At 39.7% G+C, this 25,176-nt stretch overlaps 1 protein-coding gene across 5 annotated transcripts in view; it reads left to right on the top strand.

The window, feature by feature from the left end:
* Positions 1-1,647: 1,647 nt before the first annotated feature.
* LOC148368600 (deoxyribonuclease-1-like 2) overlaps positions 1,648-25,176 on the top strand; it is a 28,827-nt gene continuing 5,298 nt past the window's right edge. The window contains exons 1-7 of one of the 5 annotated variants that reach the window (XM_088330577.1): positions 1,648-1,888; positions 8,612-8,775; positions 11,569-11,657; positions 16,926-16,937; positions 20,950-21,033; positions 22,996-23,093; positions 23,172-23,284. In XM_088330577.1, the coding sequence (XP_088186703.1) occupies positions 8,617-8,775; positions 11,569-11,657; positions 16,926-16,937; positions 20,950-21,033; positions 22,996-23,093; positions 23,172-23,284 (555 nt within the window). In that variant the 5' untranslated portion in view covers positions 1,648-1,888; positions 8,612-8,616. Of the gene's footprint in view, positions 1,889-4,767; positions 4,869-8,611; positions 8,776-11,568; positions 11,670-16,925; positions 16,938-20,949; positions 21,034-22,995; positions 23,094-23,171; positions 23,285-25,176 lie in introns of those variants that run through there. The other 4 variants (XM_088330575.1, XM_088330576.1, XM_088330579.1 and 1 more) reach the window with 4 other exon arrangements.

Below are 25,176 nucleotides of genomic sequence, written 5' to 3'. Positions count from 1 at the left end.
TTTCCCTTGTTCTAGATAAAGAGCTGACACACAGAGCTGCTTCGTTCGTGAATGGCAATTAATGCTTCAAAATGTTTTTTCTTATATAAACCTCACGTGCAACTTTAAGAGAATAATCAAGACAGAGAGAGAAAAAGAGAGAGAAAGAGAAAGAAAAAAAGAGAAAGAAAAAGAGAAAGAGAAAGAGAGAGATAGATAGAGAGGAGAGGTCTTTCAAGGGGATTCCATTTCTGAATCGGTGGAGAGTCGTTTTCCCTTGTTCTAGATAAAGAGCTGACACATAGAGCTGCTTCGTTCGTGAATGGCAATTAATGCTTCAAAATGTTTTTTCTTTTATGAACCTCACGTGCAACTTCAGGAGAATAATCAAGAGAGAGAGAGAGAGAGAGAGAGAGAGAGAGAGAGAGAGAGAGAGAGAGAGAGAAAGAGAGGAAGAGAGAGAGAGAGAGTGAAAGAGAGAAAGAGAGAGAGAGAGAGAGAGAGAGAGAGGAGAGGCGTTTTCCCTTTTTCTAGATAAGGAGACACATGGAGCCGCTTCGTTCGTGAATGGCAATTGATGCTTCAAAAAAAAAATCTTATATAAACCTCACGTGCAACTCTAAGAGAACAATGAAGAAAGAGAGAGAAAGAGAAAGAGAAAGAGAAAGAGAGAGAGAGAGAGAGAGAGAGAGGTCTTTCAAGGGGATTCCATTTCTGAATCGGTGGAGAGTCGTTTTCCCTTTTCTTGATAAAGAGCCGACACACAGAGCCGCTTCGTTCGTGAATGGCAATTAATGCTTCAAAAGAGTTTTTTCTTATATAAACCTCACGTGCAACTTTAAGAGAATAATCAAAAGAGAAAGAGAAAGAGAAAGAGAAAGAGAAAGAGAAAGAGAAAGAGAAAGAGAGAGAGAAAGAGAAAGAGAAAGAGATAGAGAAAGTGAAAGAGAGAGAGAGAAAGAGTGAGAGAGAGAAGAGGTCTTTCAAGGGGATTCAATTTCTGAATTGGTAGAGAGTCGTTTTCCCTTTTTCTAGATAATGAGCTCACACATAGAGCCGCTTCGTTCGTGAATGGCAATTAATGCTTCAGAAGAGTTTTTCCTTATATAAACCTCACGTGCAACTTTAAGAGAATAATCAAGAGAGAAAGAGAAAGAGAAAGAGAAAGAGAAAGAGAAAGAGAAGAGAGAGAGAGAAAGAGAAAGAGAAAGAGAAAGAGAGAGAGAGAGAGAAAGAGAAAGAGAAAGAGATAGAGAAAGTGAAAGAGAGAGAGAGAAAGAGAGAGAGAGAGAAGAGGTCTTTCAAGGGGATTCAATTTCTGAATCGGTAGAGAGTCGTTTTCCCTTTTTCTAGATAATGAGCTCACACATAGAGCCGCTTCGTTCGTGAATGGCAATTAATGCTTCAAAAGAGTTTTTCCTTATATAAACCTCACGTGCAACTTTAAGAGAATAATGAAGAGAGAGAGAGAGAGAGAGAGAGAGAGAGAGAGAGAGAGAGAGAGAGAGAGAGAGAGAGAGAGAGAGAGAGAGAGAGAGACAGAGAGAGACTTGAAGGGTATCTCGAAGGAATCTGACTCCCGATTGGCTTGGGAGTCGTCCCCGTTGATCTCTTCAAAGAGTCTTCTTATAAAACCGCTTCGTTCGTGAACAACACAAAAGTCCTAAATAACGCTTCGAAACACTACTCACAAAAGTATTAAATCAAAACTCTTTCTCTGTATTAATCCCACCCAATGCAATGCATCCGTTCATTTAAAGTTATTGTCTATCGTCATTCCACTTAAAGGAATGTCAGTGACTATAGTATAGTCAGGTGAGCGGGCGTGTCAGGAAGATTTGTGGAGAGAGAAGTCAAGAACACCGGCCATTGAGTCGCGTTGCCGCCCTAAGACTGAACTTCGTCCCAGGTAAGGTAAAACATTCAAAACTAAACGTTTAGCCATCTGTTTTAGCCTATTTATTTGTGTGAGGACGAAATTAAACGGAGCAAAAAAGTGCAAGTACCTGCCCACATTAAGCTTTTGTAATGGTGGTGAATTGTGCCATCGTTTCGGCTACAAACTAGCTAGCGCTTTTTCGTCAAAGCACAAAAATCATAAAATACAAGTAAATATTTTACTAAGTGGAGTATTCAGTCTGCCCAGCACTAGTTATGTTAAACTAGGACTAAAAATAAAGGTAGAATTTGACTCACAAAGCCAGGTGTTCGTCTATCTATGAGTAGATAGGGTAGCTACTATTATATGCAGGGTTGGGTTACTTTAACTGGATTACTTTCAGTTACTTTTGGATTACTCCAATACCAAATATGCTAATAAAAGACAAAAGAAACTAAATATGAATCAAATGATGACTCACAACAAGTGGTAAGCTTTCTCTCCTGGCTTTGATCTTTTTGATCTCCGGCAAAACGAACATCAAATGCGACAGAAACAAAATGAAAATAAATCCAACATCATTTTTGCCGTTCCATGTATTCCGTTACTCCCCAAGCCTTCACAAAATTTAGTCATCTCTCATCTCATCTCATTCGCTGCACCGCTTATCCTCAGTAGGGTCGCGGGGGTGCTGGAGCCCATCCCAGCAATCATCAGGCAGTGGGCAGGGGACACCCTGAACTGGTTGCCAGCCAATCGCAGGGCACATGGGGACAGACGACTCACTCGCTCAGTCACACCTAGGGACAATTTGGACCGGCCAATTCCCCTGAAATGCAAGTCTTTGGAATGTGGGAGGAAACCGGAGTGCCCGGAGGAAACCCACGCAAGCACGGGGAGAACATACAAACTCCGCACAGTAAGGCCGGGAGCTGGATTTGAACCCACGCAGGAGGTTCCCACGACCTCAGAACTGTGCCGCACACACGCTAACCACTGCGCCCGCCGTCATGTTATTCATATTTAGTTTCTTGTCTTTTATTAGCATATTTGGTATTGGAGTCATCCAAAAGTAATTGAAAGTAATCCTGTTAAAGTAACCCTACCCAACCCTGATTTTATGGCGTTTACCAAGCCAAAAAAGCCGCATCTGCTTTTAATGGTCATGTTTGATTTGCAGAAGAAAACAAATGATACTGTGGGAAAAAAAACAGTAGGGATAGGTGATGTGTTTGTGTTGTTATGCATTTTTATATAAATCATGTTGGGAATTGATATCAAAATGTACCGTTTACCAAATTGATCGGATTGGTTATCTGACTCCATTAACCAAACAACCTACATTCACCCAACAATTTATGCGCGCTCGTTTGTTGAGGGAAAATATGAACAGGAAGCCGACATTTCCACACGGGGGCAGATTTAATTTCATTAACAATTTTAACTAAGTGTACTCCATCGAAAACGGACGAATTAGTGACGTTGGAGTCTCTGGGAAGCCTTTTTCTCAAGTCCTTTAGCTTTCTCCTATTGGCCATCTTCTCCCCGCTTAATGGCGTGCCGACTCCTCCCATGGGCGGGCAGAGGAAGCCCCCAGGGCTTCACCATCTCGGAGAAGAGTACCGATGTCTGGGGTATTCAAAACAACACCGAGCGTTTCTACGTCATCAGGGCCTTTGTGCCTCAACAGCGTCTGGATGTGCTGATTATCTTATCAGCCGTACGTCCCGTTCTCGCCGTTCCTGTAAACAACATTTTCCACCAGGGTGCCCTGACCTCGCCCTGTAATTTGTATTCAATCGTATAAAATCCTTTCTAGTCCAAATCCTTCAATCACAATCTTTATTTTTAAGTCAAGTCAAGTCATGTTTCTTTATATAGCCCTTAATCACAAAGAGTCTCAAAAGGCTGCACAGATCAAAGACTATTGCAAACTATTATTACAGACTATTATGACACCATCCCCTGATCCAAAACCTACATGAAGGCAAATGATACACATATTATAAACATAAAGTATAGGTTATTCATATGCTATAGAGTAGAAGTGTGTTTTAAGCTTAGATTTAAACATTTCCACTGAGGTTCGGATGTCAAGTCAAGTCACATTTATTCATATAGCCCTTAATCACAAAAATGTCTCAAAGGACTGCACAGGATTACAATTACACCATTACCTGATCTTAAACCAACATGCAGGCAAGGAAAAACTCAAAACTTCAGCGTGAGGAAAAAAGAAACCTTGAGAAGAGGCCTCACAATTGGTAATCCCCCTTCCAAGATGACCAGGGTGGAATAGATTTAGCACTGAGTTACAGTACACAAACAATAGTAAACATCAATAAAAGAGAACACTAGGTAACATGTTGAAATTTCTCCGGAAAGTGTATGACAGCAACGACTTCCCCAGCCTGTAAACTAGTCCGGATGGAGTTTTCCTTACTAAAATAAAAATCCCATCCCAAACAAGCCAAAAGACCGAGAGGCAAAAGAACAGTTCATCATGCCTTCGCTCTGAAATTGCTGGTCTACTAGTGATCCCAAGACCCAAGAAGAGATCGGCAGGTTGCGGAGCGTTCTCCTTTCGGGCCCCAGTGCTGTGGAATGCTCTTCCCCCTGAGATTCGATCTGCAACCTCTGAGGAAATGTTTAAATCTAAGCTTAAAACACACTTCTATTCTATAGCATATGAATAACCTATATTTTATGTTGAAAATATCTGTGTATTATTTGCCCTCATGTAGGTTTTAGATCAGGGGATGGAGTCATAATAGTCTGTAGTTTGCAATAATCTGTGGTCTGTGCAGCCCTTTGAGACTCTGATTAAGAGCGTCACAAATCAGTGCATTCGTGTGGGCTGCACACGAATGCACTGATTTATTATTTCTATTTACCTAAAGCACAGGCGGCCCGCGGGCCAGATCAGGCCCGCTAAGGGATTGAATCCGGCCCACGAGACAACACTCAAAGAAGCGCAAGAGAAAAACGAGCCGCAGGTTGAAATAGCCAGGTGCCTCTCACAAACACTGCACTTGTATTTCTCTCTCTCCCTCTTTCAGTCTCTCTTTTTCTCTATCTCTGTTCCTCTTATTCTATTTATCTTTTTGCCTTCTTTTGCTCTCTCTTCATTTTTCCTTTTCTCTCTTGCTCTCCCTCTCTCTTTCTATTTGTCTTTGGATTTTTCTTTCTCTTTCTTCCCCCCTCTCTCACCATTTCTCTTTTTACCTCTTTTGTTTATCATATTCTCTCTCTCTCTCTTTCTCCCTTTCTTTGTCCCACCCTCTCTCTTTTTCTCTCCCTCTTTCAATCATATTTCTTTCTCTCTAATCTACTACTCATGTGGCCCCCGAGTTACAATGAGTTTGACACCCCTGACCTAAAGAATGGTTTTACTGTATTTGTGCAATGATTGAGTTTGTTTCAATTCCAAAACATCGCTGATCAGACTCAAGACTGGGAAATCAAATCCAGGTTGCGGCGACGACAGCGCTGCATCCTAACCACTAACCAGTTTTGTGTATGACATTGGAAAAAACATTCAATTTGATCTCTTTATCTCTCTATTTTAATCTGACTTTAAATAAATACAGTGTCTGAAACTCATGCCGAAAAGTTAGCGGACACCAGGGCAGGATTGATAATCAGAATGTATAAGAGAACAGCTCTTTAAAATTAAGTTTATTATAAATCTACTTTAGGGCGGCACGGCGGCGCAGTGGTTAGTGTGTGTGCGGCACAGTTCTAAGGTCTTGGGAACCTCCTGTGTGGGTTCAAATCCAGCTACCGGACTTCCTGTGCGGAGTTTGTATGTTCTCCCTGTGCTTGCGTGGGTTTCCTCCGGCCACTCCGGTTTCCTCCCACATTCCAAAGACATGCATTTCAGGTGGATTGGCCGGTCCCAATTGTCCCTAGGTGTGAATGAGCGAGCGAGTTGTCTGTCCCTGTGTGCCCTGCGATTGGCTGGCAACCAGTTCAGGGTGTCCCCTGCCCTTATGATTGCTGGGATGGGCTCCAGCACCCCCGCGACCCTACTGAGGATAAGCGGTGCAGCTAATGAGATGAGATAAATCTACTTATAACATTCATTGCTCGTATATGACATCGCTGTTTTCCATCTGCCATCAGTATGTACTTGTATTTACTCATCATCATTCATGCAATGTTTGCGTTGCGTCGTCTGCTCCAAGCCACATGAACTCCTCTTTCCACAATGCTTTTAATGTACGTTAACGTTTTGTAGCGGCATGAGTTTTGTTGGCTTCTTTTGAATTTTTCTTCTGAGGCTGAGGTTTTGGCTTGATTCCTAACCACTTCTCCATTTTTCTTGTGTTCTCTGTGCGTCTACTTTGGAAAATGATATGCAAATGAACGACCTTATCACGCTCGGGAGAATCCGGAAGCACAAAGTTATTTGATGCAGGCTTCTGATCGGCTGCCGAGTATGCAAATTGCCAAATGAACCGAAATTCCGAAATCTCAAAACCGAATGAAGATTTTGAAATCGGAATAAAGCAAACGTTTGATTTAAAACATTTATATTGTTATTTTTAACTTGAAAAAGTCTTTGGCCCCCCTGGGCGGAGATGTTTTGTAAGTTGTATGCCCGACGGGCAGACATTATTTCAGACCCTGATAAATACATTGACAATTTTACACTGATGTTGTGTATTGTTTACATTGTCAATTATTGTAGTCATGGCAGCACATGTTCAACAAAGCTTTTTATTTATAATGCTTAGTTGAAGCTGAGAAAAAGTGAATGTTTTTTTACAGATTTTTTCTTTAGGTGAAAAAAAATGTGGGGTGGGTGTTATACACAAGTGTGTGTTTTACAAATATAGTATTTCCTCCACACCCTTTTTACCCATAACTCCTGACCCATTTTCCTGCTTGCATAGTAACAACGTAATAATCACATGATAAGTTATTATTTTAGAACTGGATGTCAAACTTTTACTCATTGCGCTAGTTAGTAAATAAAAAAATAGCTTTCAGCCTGAAAAAGGTTGCAGACCCTCGTCCTACACAAATTGGGGAAACCAGGACCTTTTTTGCAGTCATCACAACTGTTGATCACCTTTTGGGGTTTGGATCTTAGAGTTTGAATTGTTTTGGGGTTGGAGTAACTGAAGTTACGCATGCATGCGGGCTTGTATTTGTGCACGAGTGGAGCGTAGAGTTTTAACGTCACTTAACAAGTTCCACCACTTGTTGAATGGCGCTTCCTGGCTACTCCGTCTTTGTCGCAGCAAGTCCATACATGCGTGCAAAAGGCTTCAGTCGCCGTTGAGTTGTCACACTTAGATGTATCTACGAAATTAGTATCTCAAATATGTTTTTAAGCATGCATAATAACAGGGTTTTTTTTAAAGGTTCTGCTTCTTAGATTTTGGATGGGAGACTTTAGCTGACCCGCTAGGTTGCTGTGACTTGTCCTTGTTTGTCCGGCTCCTTCTAATTTTGAAGCATTCTCGCACAAATTAATCAGTTAGCATTTAAGACCATTAAGTCACACATTCATACATTGGTGAAGCTGAGGTAACCACCACAGGGACCCCCTTGCCCCCCTCCGTAGGTGGCCAAGTATGAATGAATGAATGAAAACTTTTATTTCGAACATTAAAATAAAAACAGGACAAAAACAATGAGTCAACAACAAAATAATGTCACATAACATGTTCGAAAAGGGGTAGTCAGAAGCAGATGCTTATTTTTCCTACCCCTTTATCTTCCCTATTAAATACATTTTACAAATCCTCCTTTCCTCTTATGTCTAATATAACAAAATCTCATGGATATACTTATTTCATAGGTCAGATATCAATAATTATAATAATTACAATAATCACAGATTTTATACACTAATCTTCGCAATACCCATCCCTCAACGTCATAATGCGCCTAGTTACCAAATGTCACTGCGGCACCAATGATAATAACAACAATAAAAATAAACATAATATTTATAATAACAGTTCTGATATCATAATAGCAACAATTCAACAAGTAAAATATTAGGGACTGTTTAAAAGACAGGCTGTTTTTCAGATCAAGCAGCTCTAGCATTTCAATCTTACCTACATCCTGCAATGCTTACAGTACTGCGATTTGAATTATTTTTTTGTTCATGTTAAATAAAAAGGGGGAAATGATAAGTTACTAATAGACATGTGCAAAGGAGATTTCATGGGATGCCAGTTCCATATTTGGACTCCCTGTCATTGGTTGTTTTAATTATTGCATTATTGTCTCCATTGGCCAATCATATGGCTGTTCTTTGATTCCACACCTTTTGGGGCTGATGTGTTTTTGTTACCATGAAGATTTAATGAAAAGAGAGGGCTCGGAAGAGGGTTTTGGGAAGGGAAGGAATTTTCTTATCCGAGAGCAGTTCTCCCGATCCTCTTTGCAACCAATCTATATCTACTCGCATTATTTTAAGTGTCCATCTTTCCTTCACTCTGTCATTTTGTTTCCTTATTTGACTATATTCAACTATTTACCACGCAAAAAAATGTTAATGGTACATTAAAGATTAAGTTTGAGTGCACAATTTTTTGGCTGATTTAAATTCACTTTAATAGAATAATCAAATCTAAAAATTATAGTGCTTACCTCCAACAACTCCTTTTATTTTGTCTTCTCATCTTTATTCTTTACCAGTTTAAATCTTCACCGAACCACACTTTCACGCGGAAATTGTTACTGAAATGACTAGTGCCTTAATTTTCCCATGTTTTTTTCGTCCCACAGTTATCATGAGGTGGTGTGCACCATACCCTTGCCTCTTCCTGACTCTCCTGTGTGTGGTCGTTTGGGGCCGAGGCACTTCAGGGTTCAAGATCTGTGCCTACAACCTGCAAAAGCTAAACTTAAAAACAACATCAAACAGCAGAGAACTGCACACGCTTACGCGGGTACCTTTTAGATATTCACCTATTCATTAGCACACTTCATGTGCGTAAGTCTGCATACAGTGCCGTGAAAATGTATTTGCCCCCTTCCTGATTTTTGTGGTTTTTTTTTTTGCATATTTACCGCTCCCAAAGGTTTACGATCATCAAATATATTTTAATATCACACAGAGAAAACCCAAGGAAATGCAAAATGTAGTTATGTAATGTGATACCATGTATTGGATAGATAGGTAGATACTTTATTTATCCCGTAGGGAAATTCACACTTCCAGCAGTATCCTTGTGTTGATTATTAACAGGATGGCCTCGGGGTGCTGTGTTGTCATTTATCGGAGTGGATGACGTCACACGCTAGGCCAAAAGTTCGACGTCCCTGCAGCAGATGGAAATCTTTGTGTGTTCACGTAGCCCGCTTCCCGCAGGCTTTTGTCTCTGTCTGCCCTAACGGGTAGCTCCACGTTAGCGTCTGGGATGCTAGACGTGAGCCACGTTTCCGTAAAACACAGCAAACTGCAATCCCTGTACGCTTTGATGTTTTTCACCAGCACAGCCAGTTCGTCGGTCTTATTTGGTAGAGAGTTCACATTTACCGAGGGCTTATTTCGCCGCTAGCCGCTTAGCCCTCACCTTAGCTCCAGCTTTGCAGCCAAGATCGGGCCCCCTCATCACGCCGGCACGAGAATTCTTCAGGGCAAGGAGTTGATTCCTCGAATAAGCGCATTTTTGTGCGTTAAACCCCATAAGGATTGGATAGAAAGTAATCCAAAGTGTAGTTGTCAAACGGGACGAAAAACACAGAAGATGGAAGCAGACAATAAAAACAATAAATAAATCACAAAAAGAGCAAAATAACACAGAGTTGCTGGAAAGGCTGCCGCTTGCAGCGGCGCCTACGGTGTAAGGCACGAAACAATCAAAACCTATGTGAAAAAGTAATTGACACCTGAACCTATTAGCGACTTGGCAATGATAACATACATCAAATATTTACGATGCTTGCTGAGACTTTTACAACGCTGTTAAGGAATTTTGGCCCACTCTTGTTTGCAAAATTGTTTTAAATCTGCCACATTGAAGGATTTTCTAGCATGAACGGCCCGTTTAAAGTCACACCACAGAATCTCAATTAGATTTAAATCCTGACTTTGATTTGGCCACTAAAGTAACTAGCAGAATTCATTATTCCAGAAACCACAGCAAATTGTCCTGATCCTGAGGCAGCAAAGCTTCCCCAAACCATCACACTGCCACCACCATGCTTTACTGTGGGCGTCATGCTCTTTTTTTTTTTTTCAAATGCTGTGCCATTTATACGGCAGCTATAAGGAGCTGCACACCCTCCGAAAAGTTAAATTTTTGACTAAGTCCGTAAAATGTTTCGCCATAGGTCTTGAAGATAGTCAAGATGCTTATTGGCAAACGTGAGAAGACCTTTTATGATCTTTTGTCGCAACAGTGGTTTTTGCCAGGGAACTCTCCCATGGATGCCAGTGTCTTTCTTATGGTGGAGTCATAGATAGTAAATAGTCTAGACGTTTTTTTCCAGCCACAAAAAAGACAACGCGAGGTATAATATCTGTGGTAAAGTGGTTTGCTACTGTGGCAACACCAGTAACTTCCTCTTTTGTGACAGCAGTGTTTTTTTTCCTGGAAACTCCCATGGAGGCTGTTTTTGGCCAGGATTTTGTATCATGAACAGTAAATGGTCTGGGGATGCTTTTGCCTCAGACAACTTGCTGTGGTTGACAAATTCATAAATTCTGGTGTTTAACAGAAGATCCTGAAGGACATGAAATGAAATGATCTGCATTTATATCGCGCTTTTCAAGTCAAGACTTCCCAAAGCGCTTTACAGTGTCCCAATAGCGGCCGTGCAGCCATGTAAGGCGCTAACCTGCTTATTGGGGGCCTTAGGGGTTCAGTGTCTTACCCAAGGACACTTCTACATGTAACACGATCCCAAGACGAGCGCTCTACCTCCTGAGCCACTGCCGCCCAACAACATTTCATGCCCACAAATTCAAACACTCTTGGATCATGCAGGTGGACACCGATCTGAAACACACAAGCAAGTTCACCTCTGAATGGCTCAAAAACCCCAAAATGAAGGTTCTGGAGTGGCCAAGTCAAAATCTGGATTCAAATCCAATTGAGATGCTGTTGCGTGTCCATAAACAGTTCATGTTAGAAAACCCACCAATATGGCAGATTGCACAACTCAAGAATTTTTATTTATTTATTTTGATTTTTTTTTTTTTACAACTCAGAACTTTTTGTTTACTAGGTACCACAATGCACTTTATAACTAGACTGTGTGCACTGTCTATTTATCTGTCGCACTGTCTTTTTGTGTTTTTTATTTTCTAGACACCGAGGGCTAAGAGAAACGCAATTTCAATTCTCTTGCTGCACAATTGACAATGAAGCTGACTTTGCCTTGAAATGTAAACAATTTTGCAAAGAAGAATGGGCCAAAAACTTCCCACAGCGTTTTGACTCATTCCTAATTATCGTAAACATTTGATTCCTGTTATCGCTGCCAAAGGTGGCCCAGGCGGCAATTACTAATTCACATAAGGCCAGATAAGTTATGATTTTTTTTTGTGCGTAATAAATGGAATCAACATTTCAAAAGTGAATTTCGTATTTCCTTGTGTTGTCTCTGTGTGACATTAAAATTGGTTTGATAATCTGAAACATTTCCGATAAATATGCAAAAACACAGATATCCAAATGCTTTTTCACGGATCGGAATAGTTTGGATACATGCTCAAAAGTGTGCAATGTGTACAGATAGTGTCTGGCTGTGAAATCACACTCCTCCAGGAAGTGAAGTCTTCCTATAGCTCCTTCATCCAAAGTCTGCTGGCATCACTCAACAGGTACAGTGGAAGGTACTGATTTAAGATAAGTACCACTGTTTTAACACCACATTATTATTATTTTTGATCAATTATAATTCTGTTTTGTGTATGTAGGCCTCACTTTGCCACTGTTACCTTGATTATTATGTTAGTGTTTAGGTCTTTTTTTCACTTTTACATGTTAGAAAGCAAAGTGTCAAATGTGTGTATATTACCGACAGGGTTGGGTAGGGTTACTTTAACTGGATTACTTTCAATTACTTTTGGATTACTCCAATACCAAATATGCTAATAAAAGACAAAAGAAACTAAATATGAATAAAATGACTAAGTTTCGTGCAGGCTTGGGGAGTAACGGAATACACGGAACGGCAAAAATGATGTTGGATTTATTTTCATTTTGTTTCTGTCGCATTTTATGTTCGTTTTGCCGGAGATCAAAGCCAGGAGAGAAAGCTTACCACGTGTTGTGAGTCATAATGTTATTCATATTTAGTTTCTTTTGTCTTTTATGAGCATATTTGGTACTGGAGTAATCCAAAAGTAATTGAAAGTAATCCAGTTAAAGTAACCCTACCCAACCCTGATTACCGATAAATGCAATCAATCAGTTAGAAAATCCGCGTTTTTGAAAAGGGAGCATTATGTAAGAGCTTTACGTGCTGTCAGTTCATAAGCCGCTGTTGTCGTTGGAGTAACTTGGGATGTGAATAGGGCTGCACGATTAACAGAAATTAAATTGATATCCCGATGTGACGTAATGCTATTGTGTGACCGCAAACCACTGTGGTTTTTTTCAAGGATTCATAGCTCTAGTTTGTTTTGATTGACGGAGTGTTTGGCCAACAAGTATTGTCACATTTTGCGGTTTGACAGCGCCGGCCAATCGGAAGAAGGTATTAATGGAATCGACCAATAAAAGGCGAGGCAACGTTTGTATGCGGCGCGTGCACAAATGGCCACCAAAACAAACGCCGCAGCTCGTAGCTTTAGCGGCTCGTTACATTGAAAATAAATTTATTAATTAAATCGGACTCTGAGGAAAGTCAGAAAAGCGCAAAGAAGTGGTGATTACACTGCCGTTTTTTTTTCTTTTTTTTTAAAAAATCTCGTCCGGGAATTGACTAAGGCGGCGTCGTAAGGAAAAGCTAACAGCTAGGCTAACAAGTCTTAAACCACCACTACCAATAAATGCAATGTATCAGTCATAAAATCCAGATTCCCACATTTTTGAAAAGGGAGCATTACGTAAGAGCTTTACGTGCAGTCAGTCTATAAGCCGCTGTTGTCATCAGGGAACTTTGGGATTTGAATAGGGCTGCACGATTATCCGAAACCGAATCGATAACGCTGGCCAATCGGAAGCAGGTTTTAATGGAACCAACCAATAAAAGGCGAGGCAAAGTTTGTAATGCGGCGCGTGCACAAATGGCCACCAAAACAAACGCCACAGCTCATAGCTTTAGCGGCTCATTATATTGAAAATACATTCATTAATTAAATCGGACTCTGAGGAAAGTCAAAAAAGCGCAAAGAAGTAGTAATTAAACTGCCTGTTTTATTTATTTATTTATTTTTAATCGCATCCGGGAATTGACAAAGGAGTTGTTGGAAGGAAAAGCTAACAGCTAAACTAACAAGTCTTAAGCCACCACTGCCGAATACGGCTAGTCAAGAACGCCAGATCCATTACCCATTAAACGGGAAACTACTCGTGAAAACCGCTACATTTGTGACTTTTGTATTTCAATCATCGCAAAGACCTTGCAGAAGTCTTGGTTACCCGACGCTAGCGTGTAGATAGCTAGCCCCTTTCATAATCGTTTTTTTACACTGAGAGGAGTAGCCCTCCAATTTCGTAATATGTTTGTATAATGTCAATAAAGACCATTTATTCATTAGCAATTCTATTTTTTTTTCTTTTTGTTGATTTATATTTATTTTGTTATAGTGGTATTCTCTAAGGACGTCATCTCGAGGTAGGTTTGCATCTCACTATGTTTAAGTTCTCCCCCAAAACAACAAGCACAGGATTGCACTCTTCTTGTAAAATCGAAAATCGTGTCGAAATTGCGATACAGGTCTGAAAAATCGCAATTGGGTTTTTTTCCAACATCGTTCAGCCCTAGATGGGAAAGTGTAGGTTTTGCACATTGGGGTTGAGTGATTTAAAGTATGGCTGTGTTCAGGCTGTACCAGGGAACAAGTGGTCTTGAAAAGGTCTTAAAAAGTCTAAACGATAATGCAAAAATCTTAGGGAAACCCTTAAAAATCCATATCTTAGATATTTCCTGCTGTATCTGTGCTTAGCCATGGTCACACATGCAAAATGAAATCTTTTTTTTCCTGTGGTGTAAAACGGCGGGTGGCAACTCGCATTTGCAGGAAATTAACGCCTTCTACTGTTAATGAGCTGAAATGATCCCTTTTCATTTGCACCTTTTTGCCAAGGCAAAGCCCATGACTTACTAAAAATGGGTACAGACCCCTTTTTTGGTCATATTTCTGTAATATTACTGTAGTATTTTTGTAGGATTTTCATATTAGTATTTTGGTAATATTTCTGTAGTTGTAGTTTGTAGCATTTCTGCCTTAATATTTCTATAGTATTCTTAAATATTCTAGTATTATTGTAGTGGTATTTTTCTAGACTTCTATAGTATTTTTTTCTTTTTGGAAAGAGACAAAATCATATATTAAATCCCTGTTTTTAAGCACTAAAATTGATATTTAATTTTGTAGTATTTCGGTAGCAGTTTTTTTTTGTTGGAGACACACAAAAGGGACAACGGTGACGAAGTTGGCACCTTAGCAAATTTTGGTGGAGCAAATTATCGCTTGACCACTTAAATTGATGAAAATTTAATGAAGACACGCGCACTCAGAAGGAATTTTCTTTACTAAGCATCGACAACGGAATCTTGAATTTAACATTAGACAAAATAAGGGTAAGAAAAAGACAAAGATAGAATTTGGGATCTTGGGTGTCACAATTTGGATAGAAAACAACATGGTTGGCTTAATTTTTACTGTATTGTAATTTGATCGGCAGCACAGCGGCACAGTGGTTAGCGCGTGTGCGGCACAGTTCTGAGGTCATGAGATCGAACCTTCCTGTGTGGAGTTTTCATGTTCTCCCCGTGCTTGCGTGGGTGCCCTCCAGGCACTCGCAAACATGCAAATTGGGTTAATTGGCCGGTCCAAATAGTGAATTGTCTGTCTGTGTGTGCCCTGCGACTGGCTGGCAACTATTTCAGGGTGTCCCCTGCCCATTGCCCGGGATAGCTGGGATGGGCTCCAGCACCCCAGAGACCCTACTGAAGATAAGCGGGGCCTATAATGGATGGATGGATGTAATTTGAGCTAATATCCCTTTAATCACACCAATCGAGACCTGTTACCATTGGATGAACTTTGGTTTCAGTGTGATTATGTGACGATGGTGTGGAGGCCGATTCAGAGGTTGTAGTCTGGAGAAACCTCAAGGCTGGAGGTCTGTTCAGGTCTACAACCACTAGATGCAGGGCGTTGAAGCTGTGGTTTTTAGCTGGCCCGCTGGTTTTTGTTTTGTTGGGGCGCTTTCTTTGAGATCACTGGGCAAAGCAAAACTCTATTGGTTGCGTGCTGAAACAGGACCTGGCTGCCTCGCTAGCTCAAACAAAACATTGTGTCCCTGGATAAGCTTGCTCATAAACGGAACTCTTTCTGGTTGCTTTTTAAGCTGGACCCTCTTGCACACTGGTTGGTTTCAACAGAACTTTTGTTTTTTCGTAAGCCAGCCTTTCTTGCTCCTTGCTCCACTGGCCAAATCAGAGCTGAATTGCGGGCAGGGGAGCGATTGGGATTGAGGTGTGCATTAGGTTAAGAAATTGGCCTATTGAATTGTTTTCATTTATGAATAAATATACATACAGACATGTTGTATTTCTTTATATGTGTTTTTAAATAGATTTTTTTTTGAAACACTAGCAGTTAAAGCAAAATAATAAATTGTGTCTCTGTTTTAAGCACTACATTTGATAGTTTTGTAGTATTACTGTTCTATTTTTGTAGTATTTCTGTAGTATCACTACAGCTATATTTCTGTAGTGTTTTTAATATATATACACTTATGTAGTATTTCTGTAGTACTTTTGTCAGTACTGTAGTTTTATTTTTGTAGTATTTTCATTGTAGTTCTGCAATAATATTTTTGTATTTATTTCCATAGTAGAATCCTTTAGTATATCTTGTGTTTCTATGGTATTTTTGTAGTATTTCTGTCCTAATAGTTCTGCAAAAGTATTTCTGTCGTTAGATTTATTTCATTGTATTTTTGTATTGTCGTATTACTGTCATTGAATTTTGGTAATAGTTCTGTATGAATACTTTTTGAAGTATTTCCGTACTAGCACTTGTATATTATTTCTGTAGTAGTTCCCTAGTTCTATCTTTAGTATTTTTTTATTTACAGAATGAAAACAACATAATATATTAGGTCCCTGTTTTAAGCACTAAAATTAACTACTTTAATATTTAGTTTTGTTGTATTTCTGTAAAAGTGTTTTTGTTGGGGACCCGCAAAAAGACAATAGGGACAGAGTTGGCACCCCCAAAAAATTATTTCATTAAACGATATTCATTTATACAGACGCTTCCCTACTTGCAAATTAGATGATTTATTTCCTGCCTTAGGATTTATCACAATTTCTGGTTTCCTACTGGCAGCACTCAGTGACCTTAAACATCAGGAGTATGAACTAATTCACATTGGATTTCTTTTATTGGTACTGAAGAGATTGGAAAATTGGGCTTGAAAATCCTTAAAAGGTGCTTGGATTTAAAAATCAAAAAGGTGTTTGAACTCTGAATTTACAGTTTAAGTCTCTTATGCTTGTGTTAGTTGTGATAATGAAGTTGTCTTAAATATCAGCCTGACATCTCTGTCATTGGGAAATGTGTCCATCATTTCTAAACCTAGGTGGCAAAAAGTATCTGTTAATATTTTGAAAAGTGCAAATTTGTGATACCTCCTGAGTTTTGGCTCCAAAATCTTAAGCATATAATTTCCACATTTAAATTGTATTTCGTCAGTCAGTGAGTCTGCATGTAAGTGGCTTGCAACAACAACCGTGGAAAGTATTATGCTTGCCGACATTGCAATCCAAAATGCTAAATGTAAAGTTTTTGTGAGTTTTGCAGAATACATTTAAGCCAAATGCCTTTTTTATAGGGATGTCAGATCCACAAGGTGTTATAAGTGACATTTAACCAATGATCTCATGTCTGCTTTCTGACCTTTGACAGGGAAACTCAAAGGTATGATGGATTCTTTAAGCATGCATCCTCGCCACTTTCACAATCATCTTTATAATCAATTGACTAATCTGAATCGGCTGGGACTGCATAAATCCAACTTTCTGCCATTGCAGCTTTTGAGCTGACTGCTATGATGTGATGTGCTGCATATGATTGCATTCATACGACATCAAATTAGGACCACATTCTGTGTATGCATGATGGTCTATTTACCGTAAATTCCGGACTATAGAGCGCACCTGATTATAAGCCGCACCCACCACACTTTAAGAGGAAAACCGATTTTGTACATACACAAGCCGCACCTGCATATAAGCCGCATGCGCCCACATTTAAACATGTAACACAAACACAAAATTAACCCAAACCCGATTTCAAGTCCCGCGATTGAAACTAAATTTTTTGGTTTGAACAAATTTATTGACACTAATAACAGAAAACAATCATGACAATCTCAACAGCAATTAAGCACATTTACAATATTATATTCCAATATGACGTTTTTAACAGCAAACACAATGTGAGGTTTGAACAACCCTTCTCGAAAATCTTATTAGCAATCAAGCATATTCACAATTTCATTATATAACATCTTTGTTAGTGTCAATAGATCCGTCCAGGCCAAAGTCGATTGTCCTCGGTCTGAACAAATCCACCGACACCAACAGCAGCAAAACAAACACGACAATCTCAACAGCCATCAAGCATATTCACATTTTTTTATATCTGACAATATGACGTGACGATATGACGTTTTAACATTTTTTCCTGACATTTTCAAATGTCCTTTATTAAAGTCCACAGTCCAAAAATCACAGCCGGCAAAATGAACGGAAAATGATACCGGTACTTAAGGTATGATGCAGACCTGCAGAATCCAGGGAAAAAAGTATATATTTCCAAAGGTAAGGGCGGGAAAAATATATCAGATGAACACATTTACTCGCGCAACTCCTTTTTCTTTAACCAACTTTTTACCCCCTCTTCTTTCCTTGTCTGTCCCTCACCTTTAGCGGTCCTCACTTAAACTCGGCACCCCGCGTTTGTTCCCCCCCTCATTTTTCATTCACCCATGAAAAACACATCAGAAAAAGCGTCTAAATAAATATATTACAAAAATATACAGTTGCAAATACATATTATACATGGGTTACACATATTTACAAAGAAAGACGGTAAACCGAGAGAGTTTTCAAAGCTTTAATAATAATAATATAGCTTTGACAGGGCAGTTAATGGTAGCAACACTCGAGCGCCGCTAGCGGCCGTGAGAAAAATGACACAAGTTGGCCGCATCACTGAATAAGCCGCAGGGTTGAACGTTAAGGAAAAAAGTAGCGGCTTATAGTCCGGAATTTACGGTATATCTATTTAGGGATGCACGGTATGTTTTTAAAGGCAATTCTGAACAATTTACTTTTATCCCTAATTACACTACCATATAATACTCCAATCCACGAGGGCATGCAACCTGTTTTAGAGGTTTCAGTTATTTGTTTGTCACTATTATACAATACCTGTTGCAAAATCTCAGTATATACAGGTATGTTTTTTAATACACAGAGTCGGGATATGCAATCTAAACGTTTTCAGAAGTGGGACACAGTAGCAAAAAATCGGAAAGATCCTGGAAAGAGAAACAGGCAATGCTTATAAAAAATCTACAACAGCTTCCAAGACACCAGGAAATTACTATTTTATTTTCTACGTGCGTGCCCACACACATAACTATAACTATTTTCTGTGTCTTCATTTTTGTTCACATCTACAACAACATTGTATAGTTCCAGTAATCAGAACTCCTAATAGAATAATGAGGTTCCAAGCGACTAATTATGAGTTACATTATTTTTTTTGTGGATCCTCAACTCGATCAATACCAGACGTTTTTATCAAATGAGATAAGCCGGTGCCAGCAAATTTTTGCCAATTTGACTCTCTTATAAAGTACTACAGAATATGTAGTTCTATATGAGCATAGGACATGTCAAAAGGAATCTTGATCCCTTATGTTTCTAGCTTCTACCATTATTTTGTTAACAATAGTAGAACATTGCAAAGTTTCTTGAAAATGTTTCCAAGAAAACTTCTGGGAAAAAAACAGCTTTTGGTGAAAGTATGCATTTCAAATAGAACTTTCACTTCTGTTTTTATTTTTTGTGCATTTGTAATACCTCCAATATCGAAACAATACTTTCTATTAAGTATACTTTGCTTGCAAAATAGCATTTCATTGCAAGAACACTGAATTTATGCATGAACAACGATCGCGTTCCCCCGGGCGATTGCGTTCCATCGGACGTGCACGAAACATCATCCCTCTCTGACCAGACGATTACGATGGGACTTTAAAAAAGAATAAGCTTTATTAAGTAGTTAACAGCCTGTTACTATTTGTCCATATCTCTCGACTATCGCCACGCTGCTTCACTATGCTTACTCGCCATATGGAGCAACAAACACATACTCATTCACCGGGGGAAAAAAAGCAACACTATCGAGTTGGGCTTCTTTGATGTGTGGACAAAGATCTGATCATACCCACTCCTTCCATCTAAAGGTGATTTGTCATACTGAAATCATTCCCAGAGGCTTGATACTTACTGATGAGCAAATAATAGATTTTTAGAGTGAAACAAGAACGTATTCTTACGTTTTGGCACTCTGGGCCAATGCTTCTAAAAAGGTATTTATGCGTTATGGCATTAAATGACTTGACAGCGTGTACATTTTTACTGTTATCCATTTATTTAACTATAAACCAAAGCCATATCTCCCTAGTGGGAGGTGGCTGGAGTCAAGAACACTCGCATTCAGTTTTCCTTTGCTCTCCCCAACCTGACGCTGAACATTACGCCCACAGCACTACAAGGGGTGAATTGCTGTACTGTGAAACCTTTCATTGGTAGAGAGGCCCGACAGCATACACTGGTTTACCCACTCTGCATCATATGCGTCGATAGCAGTCATTCTTAACTATCCTTCGCCATTCATATCTATAACTAGCACACACTCTTGCATCAATTAAAATAACTGACATCACATCCAGAGCGTGTTTCACCCCATCTATTTCCTACCACTTCTGCACGACATCCTTTTAGTCAAACAGCCTTCATTTGTTCTTGCTATAAGTTCGTTACATTTTTGTTAATTTATTGTCTGCCAATTATCGTGCATCCCTCATTAGACTGAGACTCCAGAACTTTGCAGACATACTAACCCTTTGATTTTGCTTATCGCGAGTGTCGGGCCCAATTCGTTTACTGCCACCTACGCTCCTCAGCTGAGGCTGAATCGGGTGATACTGGCTTCTACCACTTCCTTTCTTTTACTCTTGCAAGCTTTTTAAGCTTCTGCCCAAGGTATTTTAGTTCGTTTGGAGTGAGAAACAAGAAACACCTATGACACGGTAATGATTCGAAATGATGGAAATGCTAAACTAATATAATTGTATTTCTGTTTGACTCTTAATTGTACTTGGGTGAATTTTATCGTTTCATAAAATAATGTCATGTCACTTTTCGTTTAGTTATTAACTTGAAATTGATTGGACACTCTTTGGTGTCAGTCGGTAGTGGGCATTTTTCTTGTTAATGCATAATTGAAGTAAATGCTTCTGTTTTTAAGATATTTATTCCGATAAATGACATTATAGTTGAGATTATTAATACTGAAACCTGTTACAGATACAAGTCTGTGTAAAAACAGTGGATTCTATTTTTTTTTAAATGCCTTCAAATGCAAAAAAAAATAATGTTTTCATTAATATTGTGTTCATTCATTCATGACAAATAATATTCGAATTTATAGCTGATAATTATTAAATGGCTTTTTGGCGGCAGCCGATACTTACCGGTAATCATTTAAAAATATGCATTCTGGTCCACTTCAGTTCAATGAGTTAAACTGTTATTGTGTATTAGTGAGGAGGGCACATATCAATATAGTAATGTGGAAAAGTCACATGTTTCTTTGTTTTATGTGGATTATTTTGTGTCTGTGTTCTTTTGAGGTATGAAGGTTACGACTATAGCTCAGTATCCAGTACCAGTCTGGGCAAGTCTGATGACCTCCGGCAGTATGTTTTCATCTACAGGTGAGCCACCATAACAGTTTGTCATCATGCCAACTGATTAGAAATACACACCTTGAGCAAATACGTTTAAGCCTACTTTACAGTGTACCACACGTTTCATTTTGGATGTTAGATATGGATAAGAACTTGTGTGATGTAAATCTGGGGAACAACTTCATAAGATGATTGAGGGTTGTAGGACCTTGCAATCCTACATTCTTGCTTAGGTTCACGGTGCTTCAGCTTGTGTCACAGTAAAAGATCTATTGACTTGCTCAAGTCCAGATTTTTTGGACCAATCAGAATATTTAGTTCAAATCACAAGTGAGTTAACAATATTTATATGGTGCATTTGTAAATAACCTTATTGGAAATGGCAAAGTACAAATGATGTCTTCTGCATTTTCTATTTTAGATTACCGTATTTTCCGCACTATAAGGCGCACCTAAAAGTCTTAATTTTTTTCAAAAGCTGACCATGCGCCTTATAATACAGTGCGCCTTATTTATGGAGCAAAATTAATTCGCAAAGTCTTGCAACTAACTTGCCGCCGCCGACTAGATTTTCCCCCGAACGCCAAGTAGTTCGCGGTGTATGCTGGGATTTATTTACCGGCGTTTCATTGGCTAACCAATGTGTAAATCATCATTTGAATCGATCACTATTGGCTGAAGTTATTCGGAGCCTCGGATTGGCTAGAGCGCCAAAACAAACCCTGCAATTGGCCGAAAAAGATGTATCAATCACCCGTTGAATCGATCGCTATTGGCTGAAGTTATTCAGAGCCTCGGATTGGCTAGAGGGCCAAAACAAACCCTGCAATTGGCCGAGTTTAGCAATGGCGTAGCAAACTTAGCAAGCTTGCTAAAGTACACCATAAAGAAACATGTTTTATTAGTCTGTATTTGCAAATAATTTACTCTCCTGGATTTACTTCACTCACGGTTGTAAGAAGACCATGATTGCGTATCATTATTGAACGTGAGAACTTAGGTGAGCTATGCGGCTTTATATTTTCCCGGTATCTTGTTTTAGAACGATCTTGATGTTGCTGTGATGAGTTGAGTGAATTAAACTCAATTCCAAGTGTTTATTGTCATATGCACAGTAAAGTTGCGAGCGAAAAAGAAAATAGAAACTAAGGAATGGTTGGCATTTCTTGAATCCCAAGACTTTAACCTTCCGAATGATGGAACGATGCATTTGAGTGACATCGTACGGACACCGCATCCGCACGTGTCTACGACACGTATTTGCTTCTTTGCAAGTTTTGGGAATGTTAATGGGGTAATCAGTTGTACTGAACTATCTGACTGTTTTGTCGACGTTCCCATTGTAGCGCCTTATAATCCGGTGCGCCTTATCTATGGAAGATATAGGACCAAAAACTATTTTTTGGGGGTGCGCCCTATAGTGCGGAAAATACGGTAAATATTTTTGTCACCAAAATATATTAAGTACCGTAGTCTTATATATGCGTGTATAAATATATGTATGTGTGTGTATATGTTATATTCCATATAGAAGCATCGCTTTGCCTGGCATTCTACTTAAGCGAGGTAGTTGGGTGCTGGTTTCATAAAAAGTTTGCATGACAAACATTTGCATCAACCAAGGTGTTAGTTCCGATAGAAGATTGGAATCAGCTGCTTGGAGTGGTCGGTGATCGGGAGCCGCAGTACTGAATTTGGCTGCGTTAGAAACCCCACAAAAGCAAATTTTTATTTATTTTGTTGGTATTATTTAGGGGTGCCTTGACACGAACGTTGGCCAAAGACATTTGTAAAAATTGGTTTAGGCGTTTCAAAGGCATGAAGCCACAAACATGCATACCCACACATATATGGTTTTATAAAATACTTAAATTAGATACGAATGTTTGCTTCAACCTGAAAAAAATGATCGTACTTCACAAACATAAAAAATAGATGTTCGTTTTTGCATATTAAGTCCTCATTTTGATCCTGATGTTTCATCATCAGGACAGAGATCGTGCAAGTAAGAGGTCAATATCAGTACCAGGGCCCGAAACCTTTTGTCCGACCACCTTTTGCAGTTAACATCCACAGCAATGAAACCGGTAAGCAAGTAAACAATGTACAAATTCATGACATTTCTGTTTGTTGACACACACATAAACAAGTCTTTTTGTCCTCAGCTACCAACGATTTTGTTTTGGTCGGGCTGCACGCGGACCCAAAGAGTGCCGTTCAGGAGATTGACGGCCTGTACGACGTTTTCAAGAAAGTACTGCAGAAATGGAACAACGAGGTGATCATAGCATATCCTTACTGAATATTTGACGCCTGCTTATGTATACCAGCATACACTGGGAAATAAAAGACCCTTTCATTTGTTTGTAATATTATGGCGTATCCAGTGGGCGGGGCTTAGCCCGGAGGCTAAAGTGAGGCAAAATGTCCATGAGCGTACGCGCTAAAAGTTTAGCTATGTATCATCAAAATGGATTGCTTTGAGTAAAGGTTTAATAACCCATGTCTCGTGTAATGTCACAGTCGACGCTGGAGACAAAACAATACTTGCGCTGGTCAGAAGACTGAGGAAAAGAAAACTGTTGTCGTCGTCGTTGAGTCACTCAAGGCGCCTAAGGTAATCCTTAGTAGCGCTAGACTCGCTCGTGGGAGGCTCCGTAGTTCTCCGAAGGAGAGGGGGCTGCGACTGTCCTGTGCCGCCAGGCCTGACTGGGTGTGACCCAAGCAGACGAAGCCTCTGAAGTCCTTAGTACATTCGGACAGGCCGGTGCATGATTTATGGAAGCCCCGTGGGCAGGTAGTACAGGTGATTGGGGTGTGGTCGCAGCGAATGGTTCGAAAGCACCACTGGCATTTGGACTGGGGGCCAGGGTTGCTCTCGAAGTCACCCGCCCTAAGAAGAACAGAGAGAGGAGAGTAGAAGAAAGAGAAAGGGAGGGACAGATAGAAAGAGAGAAACACAGACAGAGTAAAACGCAAAAGGGGGGAAAAGAGAGTGAGAGAGGTAGGGAGAGAGTAGGAAAGAGAGGGATAGAGAAAATGAGAGACAAGAGTGTAAAGGGGAAGAGAGAAAAGGAGTGACAAAGAAAGAGAGAGGACCAAGAAAGAAAGAGAGCGAGTCTGAGTGGATTGAGTTGGATTCGTAAGGCTCCCCCGGGAGAGAGCCCTTCGCAGGACACCACGGGAAGGTTCCTAGTCTTTGTCCTGCAGAAAACTGTTGTTGCTGCTAGTTGTCATGTTGTGTGTGCGCCAGAATTGGAGAGAAAAAAATATAAGGGCCCGACAACTTTCACTGGTTTACCCCTGCTGCGTCATACAGGTGCCATGCCCATCTCTTAGAACGCATCCAACCATCCTACCATCCTTTTACAACAGTAAAATCTTGGTTCCAAACCAATGAAATAATGTTATAGAGTGCCCAACCCAATCCCAGACAGGATCCCAGCGGACACTCCTGATCAAACTGACCTCACGTCCAAAACCTGTTTAACCACATCCATTTCCATGTATTTCCGACCACTTCTGCATGACATACTTTTAGTCAAACGGCTTTTATTCATTCTTTCTAAAAGTGTGTTATATTTTTGATAATTTTTGTCTGCTAACTATCGTGCATACCTCATTAGACTGAGACTCCAGAACTTTGCAGACGTACTAACCCTTTGATCTTGCTTATCGCGAGTGTCGGACCCAATTCGTTTACTGCCACCTACGCTCCTCAGCTGAGGCTGAATCGGGTGATACTGGCTTCTACAACTTCCTATTTTTTGCTCTTGTGAGCTTTTTAAGCTTCTGCCCAAGGTATCTTAGTTTGGAGTGAGAAACAATTATGACATGGTAATGATTGGAAATGATAGAAGTGCTAAACTACTATAATCGCATTTCTGTTTGATAAATATTTTATTTTTATCCAAAGATAGTTGTGGTTAAATGCATCAAAGCCAAAATATTATTTTCTTAGCTTCGGTTAACTATTTGTGTTAGTCTAAATGGCAATGTTAGCCTCGTAAACACTGCGCGACTGGTCGAAAATAAAAACCGGAACACATTGCAAACAAACGTTGGTCTGTGTATTATTTATTACAACATCCGTTGAAGCCTGGTCATCCTGGAAGGGGGATTACTTCTTGTGCAGTCCCATCTCAAGGTTTCTTCATTTTCCTCATGTTG

This window comes from Urocampus carinirostris, chromosome 3 (assembly GCF_059441175.1).
Source record: "Urocampus carinirostris isolate Australia breed hairy pipefish chromosome 3, RoL_Ucar_1.0, whole genome shotgun sequence".
NCBI classification, from domain to species: Eukaryota; Metazoa; Chordata; class Actinopteri; order Syngnathiformes; family Syngnathidae; genus Urocampus; species Urocampus carinirostris.
The sequence above is the reverse complement of the archived record's forward strand: the minus strand, read 5'-3'. Positions and strand labels throughout refer to the sequence as shown.